The 12,690-nt window shown below is 55.8% G+C and overlaps 1 protein-coding gene across 1 annotated transcript; it reads right to left on the bottom strand.

The window, feature by feature from the left end:
* Nucleotides 1-2,530: 2,530 nt before the first annotated feature.
* On the bottom strand, nt 2,531-4,366 carry MYOG (myogenin). Its single transcript, XM_056110667.1, has 3 exons — nt 3,899-4,366; nt 3,209-3,290; nt 2,531-2,652 (listed from the first exon to the last, which is right to left on the bottom strand). The coding sequence occupies exons 1-3, from the start codon at nt 4,364-4,366 to the stop codon at nt 2,531-2,533; spliced, it is 672 nt and encodes a 223-aa protein (XP_055966642.1).
* Nucleotides 4,367-12,690: the final 8,324 nt, after the last annotated feature.

Raw genomic sequence — 12,690 nt, 5'->3', positions numbered from 1 at the left:
GAGCACAGAGCCAGGAGTAAGCCCTGAGCACTGCTACGTATGATCCAGAAAAACAAAACAAAAATTTGGGAGTGGGGAGGAAACCTGGGAACCCCGGGGGAGGGACGCTGACGCTGGGGGAGTGGGGGACAGGTGCAGAAAGACTGCATGTCTAAAAATCAACTGTCAATAACCTTGCCAATTATGGCGATTTAATCAAATACAGATTTTTTTTTGCCCTTTGGGTCACACCTGGCGATGCACAGAGGTCACTCCTGGCTCATGCACTCAGGAATTATTCCTGGCGGAGTTCAAGGAACCATATGGGATGCTGGGAATCAAACTCAGGTCGGCCGCATGCAAGGCAAACGCCCTACCCTCTGTACTATCACTCCAGCCCCAAAATACAGATATTTAAAAAAAAAAAGATTTCCTCTAGCAATGACATTTTAAAAAAATAACACAAACTCAAGGAGAAAATCCTACAAAGGGGACAGCCGAGACCCAGGAGGCGCCCCACTGGCGGTGGCTGGGGTGTGCAGATGGGGGAGGGCCCTCCACAGGGAGTTGGGGCTGGGGAGACACATCTTAAGGGGCCGTGTATGGAAGCCCCTCTTCAGGAGAAAGTCGGGTGTGTAGGTGGAGGAAGCCCCGGTTGAGCCTGGAGCCAGTGCAGAAAAGGCCTTGGACCCTGGGCTCCAGCTCCCATCTGAGTCCACTGGTAAGAACCCGGAGGGTTGGAAGCACTGGCGTTGTCCCTTCTTCTGAACCCCCAGACTCCCAAAACTTTGGGGGAGGGCGTTGGGCCATGCCTGGCTGTGCTCAGGGCTTACTCCTGGCCATGAACTCAGGGACCACTCCTGGTCGACACGTGCTCGGGGGACCGTGTGTGCTGGGGATTCAACCGAGGCAAGCCAAGTGCCTTAACCCCTGGACTATCTCTTTGACCCATTATTCCAATACTTAAATTTTGCAATAAATTAGAGCTTTGTGGCCCATAGCAATTGGGATAAATAGAACTTTTAGTAAATGATTATGGTAGATCCAGACAGATTCTAGCTCCTGACTCAACCCCACCTTAATCCTTATTGAATTTCTTTTCTTTTTTGGGGTGCAGGGGGGGAGAGATATACCTGGCGGTACTCAGGGCTGACTCCTGGCTCTGTTTCAGGAATCACTCCTGGTAGGGCTCAGGGGACCATGTGGGGCGAACCCAGGTCAGACACAGGCAAGGCCAGTGTCCGGACGCCACAGCATGCCTGTCTCTGGAGAATGGTATCCCATATAAATGAACCCAGCTTCTCTTCCTTGGATCAACCATTGGGAGCACCCACTAGTGAAGGGTCTTCCTCCTCTGAGGGCCAGAATCCCCTACCTCCTGGAGGAATGGACAGGCTGGCTTACAACTGACAGTGTCTGCCCAGGGTCTCTGATTTAATCCCCCCAATTACTTTCAGGACTCCTGGTCATCTCACACCAGAGAGGAGGACGAGATGGGGGAGAGGGTTGGGGTGGGGGGCTCCAAGGAGCAACACCAGTGACTTCTCTGAACTTCAGACAATGGGAGTCTTGGCGACTTTCCCCTATGCCTAAGAGGCTGTCTCCAACCTGCTGCCATCCTTTATAGCGATCCAAAAAGCAGAGTTCCGGTGTCCAGTGGCCCAAACAATGAGTTGTCCTCCTATTTTTAACCCCTCGCCATCAATCCTTGGAAGCCCCTCCCCTCGGGCGTGTCTAAGCACCCGAGACTGGAACGACAGGACCCCCCCCCCATTCCCTCCCTCTACACCATCACCACACTCCTTAGCAACCAGTCTTTATTCATTTTTTTAAAAAAGAAATCCAAATAAGTTAGCAAAAACAAAATATTACAAAAACAATGGCAAAACCACACTATGCTTAGTTAACAACAACAAAAAAAAATCACCCTAGAGCCCCCCCCCCCCCGTCCCACCCCTCCTGCCTGTCTCCAGAACACATCATGAGCACTGGAGACCTTGGTCAGATGGCAGCTTTACAAACAACACACATGACAGAACAGAACAGGAAAAGTCTGGAAGGTTCCCAAAATTCACTGCAAAAGCTTGGCCCCCCGGGACTTGGGAACAGAAACTTCTTCCTCTCCTTCTCTTCTCTCTGGATTCAGGGCAGGTCCAGCCCAGCCACTGGGACGGGGAGAGACGAGGAGAGGTGTTTGCTGCTCTGTCTCATCTCTCACACGGTTTCTTTTGAGAGGGTGGGGTTGGAGGAGGCGTTGGGATTCAAGGGAGGCACCTGAGTTTGCCCTGAGCTGGGGGGGGGGCATACACAAGGGGTACCCTGCCCCCTCCGCTTTATTCCCTGGGAACGGGGCTCCCCCTGCGCTAAGGAGTCAGGTAATTGAGAGTGCCCCTCCCCTCTCTGGGTGAGGAGGGGTCGGGCTGGCATCTCACAGCCCAGGGCGGTCTTCCTGGCCTCAAGACAGCCTGGCTTAGGAGGCCCCTGCTGCGAAGGGGTGGCAACCGTGGCCAGCTCCGGGGGCCCTCGGGGAGGGCTGGCCTGGCAGACAATCTCAGTTGGGCATGGCTTCCTCTGGGAAGGCTGCCGAGATGTCCTGCACGGCCATGCTGTCCACGATGGAGGTGAGCGAGTGCAGGCTGTGCGCGTCCGTGGGGTCGGCTGAGAGCAGGTGATCTGTCGGGAGAAGGGGGACGCGTGAGCTGGGGGGACGAGGGGGGTTGAGACCAGCAGCGGGGAGGGGCAAGGAGCCCTTTGTGGGGGGGATACGGTGGGGGTGCACATTTTCCAGATGAGCAAAACTCAGGAATCCGACTCCACTGCCCAAGTGTCTCCCGATGCCACGGGAAACGGGCCTCGGCTCTGGGCTGCCCTCGAAGCCTCAGAGTTTGAGCGCTGCTATTCCTGCCGCAGCCAGGACGGCGAATCCTCCTGTTGGCCCCACTTATAGCCCTGACTCATTCCCAGGGACCCTTGGGGCAGCAGGGACAATCAGTCTCCTCCAGGAGGAGAAGGTCAGCCACCGGCCATCAGCCTAGGAACCGCGGGAAACCCCTACTGCTCCTTAGCGGGGCTCCAGGGAGACATGGGGGCTCGCTGTTTGGCCCCGGGCTTATGCAGTTCCCCGAAGGGGCTGAAGGCTGAGGACTGGAGCGAGGAGCCAGGTAAGAGCAGAGACTGGGAGGAAGGACGGAGGGGACCGAGGGGACCGCGGGGTCTGAGCCCCCCTTACCTGCTGGGTTAGGGCCGAACTCCAGTGCACTGCCCCACTCCGGACTGCAGGAGGCACTGTGAGAGCCACACTCACTGGGCACCTGCAAGACAGGGCCAAGGCCCAAGGTCAGGGCAGAGCCGTTCCTGGTGGGGTCTGTGTGTCCAGTCCCAGTGGGCAGAAGCACCTGTGGGGGAATTGGGGAGGGGGTGTGCCGGCTGTCGGTCGTCCTGGCCCCAGCGCCTCCCCTAGCCCCGCCTGACTCCGGAGCCCCCGAATTCCCGGCTTTTCCTGGTCTCCTCCTGGGGTGGCGATTCTGCCCTCCCAGGACTCCCGGTTCCAAGGCACCTGTGTTTGGGTGAAGGACGCAGCGTGCCTGGCCACCCAGCTGATGTCTCTCGAATTCGTGAGAGCCAGTGGAGCTTCTCTCTGCCTGGCCACCCCCAGGATGGGGTGAGGCGGTGCAGAGGGAGCCCCGAGGGGCACAACGCCTTTATCCTTGCTCTCCAGGCCCTCTCCCCAGGCCTGGGAGTCATCCTCACCACCACCCAGCTGTCTCCGGGCTTGCTCTTGCCTCCGGGGAAGGCAGCGCCCTGGCTCACCACTTTGATCTTGTCTGGAAGGGACCTGGGACCCAGGAAGTCAAAGAGGGGGTCCTGGCAGCTCCCCGCACCCCCTGCCTGGCACAGCCCCCCCCGCTGGGGCACTCACCCCTGGCTGCGGTCCGCCACCCCGGTAGCGGAGGTCGCGCTCGTCCTGGTTGAGGGAGCTGAGCAGCGCCTGCAGCCGCTCGATGTACTGGATGGCGCTGCGCAGGATCTCGACCTTGGGCAGCCGCTGGTTGGGGTTCAGCAGGGTGCTGCGCTTGAGGGCCTCGAAGGCCTCGTTCACCTTCTTCAGCCGCCGCTTCTCGCGCAGCGTGGCCGCCCGCCGCCGGTCCACCGACACCGACTTCCTCTTGCACGCCTTGCACGCCCACGGCAGGCACTGGCCCGGGCAGTGCTCGGGGGTGCCCAGGCCCTTGTCTTCCAGGGGCCCGCGGGCCTCGGGGCTCAGGCTGAGCTCCGTCCGCTCGTAGCCGGGCGGCTCGAAGCCCTGGAGGTGGACGGGCAGGTAGTTCTCCCCGTCGTAGAAGTGGGGCTCCTGGTAGAAGTAGGAGGGGGTCTCGTACAGCTCCATGGGGTCGGGAAAGGCGCACTGCTGCCACCGGTCCCCACACTCCTGGAGCCCCTCACGCCAACTGCTGGGTGCCATTTAAACCCTCCCGCCTGGCATGGAACCAGAGATAAATATAGCCAACACCGCGGAAACCTGAGCTTCTCTAAGCTGTTGCTACACATCAAGATGGTTCCAGTGGATTAGATGCGATTCCCGTCCCTCTGCCCCCCTCTGCCCCCCCCCCCGCCCCACCCCGCCCAGCCCGCTGCTGCCCCAGGCCCCGGGCAGCTCGTGTGCTCGGGGAGGGGAGGCCGGTGGGTGTAATTTGATTAGTTTTCATTTCTCCGCAGCCCCCGTGGGGCGGCAGAGGTGGGGGAGCGAACACACGCTCTGCTCATCTGCTCCTTTCAATTACCCCGGCCAGGCGCGCCTGCTGCTCCGGCGAGGGCTGGGAAGGGGACACGGCGCGTTCCGGCTCGGCTAGAGGGGGATTAAGAAGCCCTTTCTCCAGGCCGCCTGCTTCCTGGCAGCATCTTCGCAGCTCCTCACCAGGGGGTCCCGGTAGTCCCCAGGGACCCGGGGAGAAAGGGACTCAGCTCAGGGTTGGAGCACCACCTCAACGCCCCATGCCCTCTCAGAGCCCACGTGGCCAGGGTGCGTTGAGACCACAGCGATGGTATTTCGGTCCTTCCTTCCGGGCCAGGGAAAGGTTTGTGGAAACTTCCTCTTGGCCAGAGCCAAGCTCAGTAGTGCCCAGCACCACTCCCCATGGTGCCGAGGTGCAGAAGGTGGTCCTGACCCAGCCTGGGTCATAGCCTGCCCTCCGCGTCGCTGCTCCTCTGCTCTGGGCCCTGTCTGATGGGGACGCCAGAACTTCCGTGCCTTCTCATCCTCCGTGGAAATCGGGCTGCCTGGCCATACGACCCTGGGCCTCATGCCCGAGTCCTTGAGACGCTCACGGTCACCTCTCAGCTGGGGTCTGGGGAGAGTGGTGGGGTCCATCGTCCCAAAGCAGAGGGCAGGCCTGGGAGCCAGCGGGGACCTCAGCTGGGCCTGGCGCTGAAGGGGTCCAGTTTGTGAGTCCATCTGGGAGGTCATGGTGGCTCCCTAGTTCTGCCCAGTCTGATGCCCAGGCAGCCCTGCCTTTGTGCAGCTTGTCTGGACCTCCCAGCCTGCCTGTTCCCAGGGACCTCTGGGCTTTGAACCCCAAATCACCTCCACTGCTGTTTTCGCCTTTGGCCCCAGCTTATTTCCTCGAGGGCCTTTGAACTGTGTCTGATTCTGCTCGGCTGACAGATGAGCATCTGTGTTAAGTTCCTGGCAGGAGTGGAGGAGCCGCGGGCACTCAGGGAGGACCTGGCAGGGCCCTCCAAGGCCCACACAGTGCTGCCATTTCATCCCTCCTGCTGCTCTGCTGTCCCCACGAGGAGCCAGGAGGACCGTAGGGTCCTTTCAGGGACCGAACGGACAAGGAGGGAGAAAAGTGGATTTAGCAAGACCCACCTGGGATCAGTGAGCACCCAGGGGGCTCTTGAGCTTCCTGTGGAGACGGGAAATGGTGGTATGGGCTGTGAGTCCTTGCCTTGCTGGGGGCCTCTGTTTCAACACACACTGCACCAGGCAAAAGGGAGACCAAACCCAACTGGCCGTACTTTAATCTGTGACCTCAAAAAAGGGAATGAAGTTGGGATTCAAAAAAAAAAAAACCAAGAAACTGGCATCTCTTTGTACTTAGGGGATCCAGTTTGCCTGACCCCTGCCACAGGCCCACTCTCTCTGACAACGGGAGCAGAAAGTGTTCTGGGACGAATTCCTGGAGCCTGTTAGAGGGAGCACGTGGAAAGGGAGTGAGGTTCCGTAATGCTATGCCAGGGGGTTTTCTCTGAGCTGTCCCTGGGGCCTGGATCCTGAGCGAGTGTGTGTGTGTGTGTGTGTGTGTGTGTGTGTGTGTGTGTGTGTGTGTGTGTGAATGGCTTCCACAAACAGGTGTTTCAGGAGTTTGGAAAAGTCAGAAACATGGATGTCTGGAAGTCCGAGCGGCTGTGGGTTTCAGAGACAGGCGATTTGCAAGAGGAGACAGGGAAGGGGAGAGGGAAGTGGGTTTATGTGGTACAAGGGGGTTTGGCAGGTTTCTGATAAAGGGCCGGGTGGGGAGGCCCAGCAGGGCATGGAGTGATTGGAACTCGGAGGCAAGGAGCCCACAGGGAAGGCATGAGAGGAACATGGAGTGAGATGCTGAGAGTCTAACCCCCTCAGAGCAGGAGGCTGGATCCAACTGGGAGAGCAAAGGCTTCAGCGGGTGGAAAGATGGGGGGAGGCGGGGGGCTGTGTGTGTGTATGTGTATACGAGTGTTGTGTGAGTTTGTGTATGCTAGTGAGTGTATGAGTGTCTGTGTGAATGTGTGTGTGTTTATGTGTGTGTGTGTGTGGGTGAGAATGCGTGTGTGAGTGTGAGTATATAAGCGTGTGTGAATGTTTATGAGTGTGTGTGAGAATGTGTGTGTGTGTGAAAGTGTATATGTGTGTGAAAGTGTATTTGTGTGTAAGAGAGTGTCTGTGTAAGTGTGTGTGAGAGTGTGCGTGAGTGTGAGAGAGTGTGTGTGAGAGTGTGTATATGAGAGTGTGAATGACAGGAGAATGACTGATACATTCATGAGAGGGTTGTGACACATTGACAAACCCAATAAAAATTAGCTGTCATCCTCACCTGCTTTTCCCCTCACCCCTGGCTCTCCTCAGGCTCTTTCCCTGGGGGTCCTCACCGGCCCCAGAGACCAGAGAGTGAGGAGAAAAGCCTGGCTTCATCTGCAGGTGCCTGCTGTGATTTCCTCCTCCTCAGAGCAGAGACACGGAGGCGCACCCGGGGCTGGGTGAGGCCTTTCTGCCTTTCTGCTGGCCGTGTCCTTGCCCAGCACAAGGAGGGTGAGAACACAGGTAGAAAGTGTGAGGTGAGGGAGTCGGAGCGATATTACAACAGGCAGGGCGTTTGCCTTGCACGCAGCTGACCCAGATTCCATTCCCAGCATCCCATATGGTCCCCCAAGCGCCTCAAGTAGTAATTCCTGAGTGCAGAACCAGGAGTAACCCCTGAGCATTGCCGGAGGTGACCCAAAAATTAAAAAAAAAAATGGGAGGGAAAGTGTGAGGTGAGCGCTGACAAGTGCTCCTTTGTCCAGAGGCGGGCTTCTTGCACTCCAGCCTTCATCTGCTCAACTCAACTCAGAGTTGGTATCAGGGTGGACACAGCTCCTGTTCTTCCTGTGTCCGTGAGGGTATTCTGTGCAGTTGGGGGACCCTGTGTGTTTGGGCCCCAGCCTCCCTGCAGCATGGTGTTGTCTGTGTAAGTGGCCACTGGTTAGGCACAGACGCTCCCAGCATGGAGAGACCAGGCAGCCCAGGTGTCCTGACCTTCCTGAGCCCTGATGGGGGACCATGGCTCCCCCTCATCACCCCTCCCTCAGAGCGGAGCAGTCGACTCCCTCTGCGTGTTCTCCACCTCTGATGGATGGGAACACATTGGTGTCGGGCACAGAACCGGCTTTGTGCTCGGCCACCAGCGGCCATCCATCAGCTCTGCCCTGACAGCAGGGCGTCCGGCCCTAATCCCCACCCCTGCTGGCTCGGGCCCACTGGGCCCCCTGCCCCAAGGTAGCCTCCTTCCCCCGCTGTCCTGCTCCCTCCAGAGGAAGCCCTTGTCCCCAGCTGCCGCCCTGCCCCCAGTATCAAAACTTGATTTTATTTGCATCCTAGGCTGATGTGATTTGCATGGTAGTGGGTGGATTTCAGATTACTCAGAAATCCCCTTTACCCGATCCTGCCTCTTCCCTTCCCTTCCCTCTCCTCCTCTCCTGCTCCTCCCACCCCCCCTCCAGGTCTCTAACACCCACCAGCACTTGCAGGTGGATTGAGCTGGCCACTGGGTGGTTTGGCTAGACTGGTCAGAGCCGGTTTCCCAGGAGCATCTCCCATCTCCAAGAACAGAGAAACAAGAAGGGTCTGCGGGGCGGAGGGGGTAGCTTCTGGCTTCTCCAAGCCTTGATCCCCTGGGCTGGATGAAGACCAGGTAGGCAAGGGTCCTGGGAGCATGTGTCATGCACAGCTTTGCAGCAGGAGCGGACAGATCACAGAGTCAGAGAATGTCAGAGAATCCCTGGAAGGGGTCGGGTCCAGGGAGTGGGCGTCGGGGGCCATGATTGGACACAGAGGGCAGATCTGTTTTTAAAATAGCCAGGCCTGGGCTCAGCCACGTGCCATCAGCCTTAGCACCCGCTGGTCCACCTTCTGCTACACACTGGGAAACTGAGGCCCAGAGATGGGAACTGACTTGCCCAAGGCTACAGAATGCCAGCATCTGATGGACAGAGGGTGCTGGCTCTCGGACTGCCTGAGTTGATCTAGGCACCTCCTTGACTCCCCAAGGGAAGCTACCAGCCAGTCCATGCTTCCTGGGAGCGCCTGGGACCACAGGTCAGAGCAAGTGAGAGCCTGGAGGTGGCCTGGCCTTAGAAGGGTAAACTCGGACACGCGGGTAGAAACCATGGCGGAGAGATCCAAGGCACGAGATAGGAAAGGTGGGCAGCATGGCTGAGCAGACCCAGGGGGCCCGTGGGCTGTGGCTGGGGGTTGGTGGTGCCTCCCTGGCGGTGCTCACACTGGCAGCCAGGAGGGACGAGTCAGTGCTGGGGTCTGAGATGCAGACCTGCCAGGGCCCCCCTGGGGTTGGAATGTGGGGTTGGAACTTGGGCACCGGCACATGCTTTGCTCTCTCCCCAGCCCAGGAGAGCCTCCCCCCCCCCATGCAGATGGGTGCTGGGGGCTGAGGAGGGAGGAGCAGGGAGGGCCTCTGGAAGCCACACATTGTTTCCATTGAGGCCCGAGCACCAGATGACCACTGGGAAATCCGTCCCGCCTCATTCATCAAGAATCTCTGGTGTCGGGGTGGTGCCCGGCGTGGGCCTGGAGGCGGAAGGGGTCGGGTCCAGGGAGTGGGCGTCGGGGGCCATGATTGGACACAGAGGGCAGATCTGTTTTTAAAATAGCCAGGCCTGGGCTCAGCCACGTGCCCGGCATTGTGAACCCGGGGCCTTTGGAACTCGGGGTGAGGCTTTCTGAGGAATAGTCCAAGTTCCTAGCGAGCTGTGCCCTCACTCCTGGGGCCGCGGGAAGATGAATAGTGGCCCCCGTCTCCCACCCCGAGCCCCTCTACTGCCCACCCCGGCTCAGCAGCCATGAGACGGCCCTGCCCCTGGGTGAAATGATCCAGAAGCCCCATTGAGAGGTGGCTTCTCCTGCTGGGTCCTGAGAGGTGGGGTCCGGGCCTGAGTGTTATGAGAGGGGCCGAGTCTGGCCTCTCTGGGAGAGCCTACCGAGAGGGCGATGGGAGCTCAGGGTTCATGGGCTAGCTGGTACCTTTCACTCCCCACCCAAGGGTGGGGGTGGCCTGCACCTAGAACCTGCCTCGCCTGCAGCTGTCGGCTCACCTCTGGACTGACCCCACCTGTCCCCGGTCCCTTGCGGCCTCCCCATTCTCTCATCCCTGTGGGTAGAGAAGCCCTCGCATGCCACCCCACCCCCTTCCACTCCCGGACAGCTTCTATTTCTGCCTCTTTGACAAGTTGTGACATATTTGGGAGCAGCTGCTCCCGGGTGGAGAGGCCCCCTCTTTGCTCCTGCTGTGTCTTCTCCTCCCCAGCCCCTTCCCAGCAGCCACCGCTGTCCAGAATGTCCTGGAGACCCTCCCTGCATCCCCCTTCCCCCGACCCGGAATGCAGGCACCCAGTTTCTCCCAGCTTCCTGCAGGGTGGCTGAGGTCTAGCTGACACCAAGGAGAGTGCGGGATAGAGAGTCAGTGGCCACAGTTGGGGACGGTCTCTTGAGCCAAGACCCAGGCTGTGTTGTTTGAGTCTGCCACGTTCCCCTCTGAGCTTCATTTTCCATCTTAAAAGTGGACACGGCAAGGGGTCAGAGTGATAGCACACTGAGTAAGGCATTTCCTTGCACACGGCTGACCGGGGTTCAATCGCCGGCATCCCATATGGTTTCCCAAGCACTGCCAGGAATAACTCCTGAGTGCAGAGCCAGGAGAAATTCCTGAGCATCACTGGGTGTGGGCCTCCCCCCTCAAAAAATATTTAAAAAGTGAAAATGGAAAATAATGTCTTCTTTGTTAATGAGTTTTGCACCCCCTTATCTGCAGGGACTTATGAACTCCCTACGGGACTGTTACTCATTCTAAGGTCTACACCCCAGAGTCCCTCCTGCTCCCAAGGATTTGATCATCTCTCCACTGTTGTATTGATCTTTCCTCTGAACCTGAAAACATGCTAATGTCTCCCCCATAGTTTAAACGCCCTTCCCCCACAGGCCTATCTGCAATGCCTCTGTCATTACTTCTGTCCCAAGTTTCTAAAAAGAGACATTCTCACATGCTCTCCTCATTCACGTTCATGTATGTACTCACTGGCTTCCACTGTCCCTGAGCAACAATGCTGAGCTCCCCAGACCTGACCCTCAGCAGAAGTCAACTCCAGGCACAGTGCTCACTTTCAATCTTGATTGGTCTGTGTTACGAGACTGTGCTCTTCACCTGGTCTGTAAGCAACCATGAGCCCACTATCAGCTGGTTTTCCCCTTTACTCATGGCCCTCTTCCTCCTCCTCCATTTCCTCATCATTTACCTCCTCCTCCTCCTCCTCCTCTTCCTCCTCCTCCTCCTTCTTCTTCTCCTCCTTCTTCTCTCCTTTTCAAAATTAAGACACCATGATTTACAATGTTACTCACAATTGAATTTTAGGCATATTATGTTCCAACACCAGTATCAACTTCCCTCCACCAGTGTCCTCTGGTTCCCTTCCATCTTCCTCTTCCTCTTCTTAAGCGTCTCTTCTTGCCCTTTAAGAGGGATTTTCTATTCTTGCTGATTTTCTTCCATAATATTCCCTGATAATCACATTCTCCCACCTAGTTTTCAACTTGCGTGTGTATAAATTCTCGGTAAATGTTCTTAGCTATTTTGTACTGATGACAGCCAAGTCTATTTCAGCCTCAGACTGTACTCCGAGTTGCCCATCACACATCCAAGGTTTGGGAGATAGCTCTACTTATATGTCCTGCAGACTCCTGAAGTTAAATATGTCTGATAGGAGACTGGAGCGATAGCATGGTGGGGAGGGTGTTTGCCTTGCACGCGGCCAACTCAGGTTCAATTCCCAGCATCCCATTCGGTCCCCCAAGCACCACCACTAGTAATTCCTGAGTGCAGAGCCAGGAGTAAGCCCTGTGCATCGCTAGGTGTGACCCGAGAAGCAAAAAATAAAATAAAATAAAATAAAAAATCTGTCTTATATGAAACCCACACACTCTTTGACTTTCTAACGTTCCCCTTATTTGTGAGTAAAATTGCCATTTACCACAGAAACTCCTCTCCACCTCTTATTCTTTCACTTCCAACCATCCAGAGAGTTTCATAATCTTTGTTCGTCTCTCTTGCTTCACAATTCCTGGACTCACATAGAGGTTGTATTTATTGAACCTTCTCCTAACAGAGTAGTAGCCCTTATTGAAGGCTTGAGATTCTTAGCATGGCTGACAATAGAGTCACATCTATTTGTTTATTGTTTTGGGGACACACCTCACAGTACTTTCTCCTGGCAGGGCTTTCTCCTGGCTCTGCACTCAAAGATCTTTTCTGGAAGGGGTTGGGGGACCATATGGGATGCTAGATCCCGTCCCAAGAGTCATGTCTTAATAGTAAAATGAAATAAAAAAGATATTCTAGATCTGCTTTAAAAACAAGCCCCAAAAGAACTAAACAATTTAACTGACTGCCAGAACAAAGTCTAACACTCTTAAAGGATTATGATAAATTTCAACACTCAATCATAAAAAATTCACAAAGTTATCTATCAAATAAAAAATTAATGCCAAAGAAGCCTTAAAAAGTGTCCTATAATAAGAACAAAAACAAATCAGTTGAAAAAAAAATCCCAGAAATGATAGAGATAATATAATTTACAGACAAGACTATTAAGAACTACTATAAATATATTCAGTATGCTTAAGAGTAAAAAAGTCATCACAATGAAGACATAATGGAAGATATTAAAAATAATAAGAATTTCACTGGATAGGATTATGCATTAGTCTGTTTTAGCTACCATAACAGAATATCGCTGGCTCAAACAATAAGAATTTATTATCTCCCAATTCTGGAGGCTGAAAGTCTAAGGTCAGGTCCAACATGATTGAATTCTGGTGAGAGCTATCTTCCCGGTTTATAAATGGTTTATCTTGGTGTACTCATGTGACTTATCCTCACTGCATGTGCCAGAGATAGAGAGTATATA

This window comes from Sorex fumeus, unplaced genomic scaffold, assembly GCF_029834395.1.
Source record: "Sorex fumeus unplaced genomic scaffold, SorFum_2.1 ptg000010l, whole genome shotgun sequence".
In the NCBI taxonomy this organism is placed as follows: Eukaryota; Metazoa; Chordata; class Mammalia; order Eulipotyphla; family Soricidae; genus Sorex; species Sorex fumeus.
Note: the sequence above shows the minus strand (reverse complement) of the source record. Positions and strands in the feature narration are given on the sequence as shown.

What these genes read in the sequence shown, in the direction of transcription:
- MYOG (XM_056110667.1), bottom strand. Translation starts at nt 4,366, where the DNA reads ATGGAGCTGTACGAGACCCCCTCCTACTTCTACCAGGAGCCCCACTTC. An exon ending in GTGGCGGACCGCAGCCAGGG is followed by an intron (nt 3,291 to 3,898) that starts GTGAGTGCCCCA and finishes CCTGTCTTGCAG; the next exon opens with GTGCCCAGTGAGTGTGGCTC. An exon ending in GTTCGGCCCTAACCCAGCAG is followed by an intron (nt 2,653 to 3,208) that starts GTAAGGGGGGCT and finishes TTCTCCCGACAG; the next exon opens with ATCACCTGCTCTCAGCCGAC.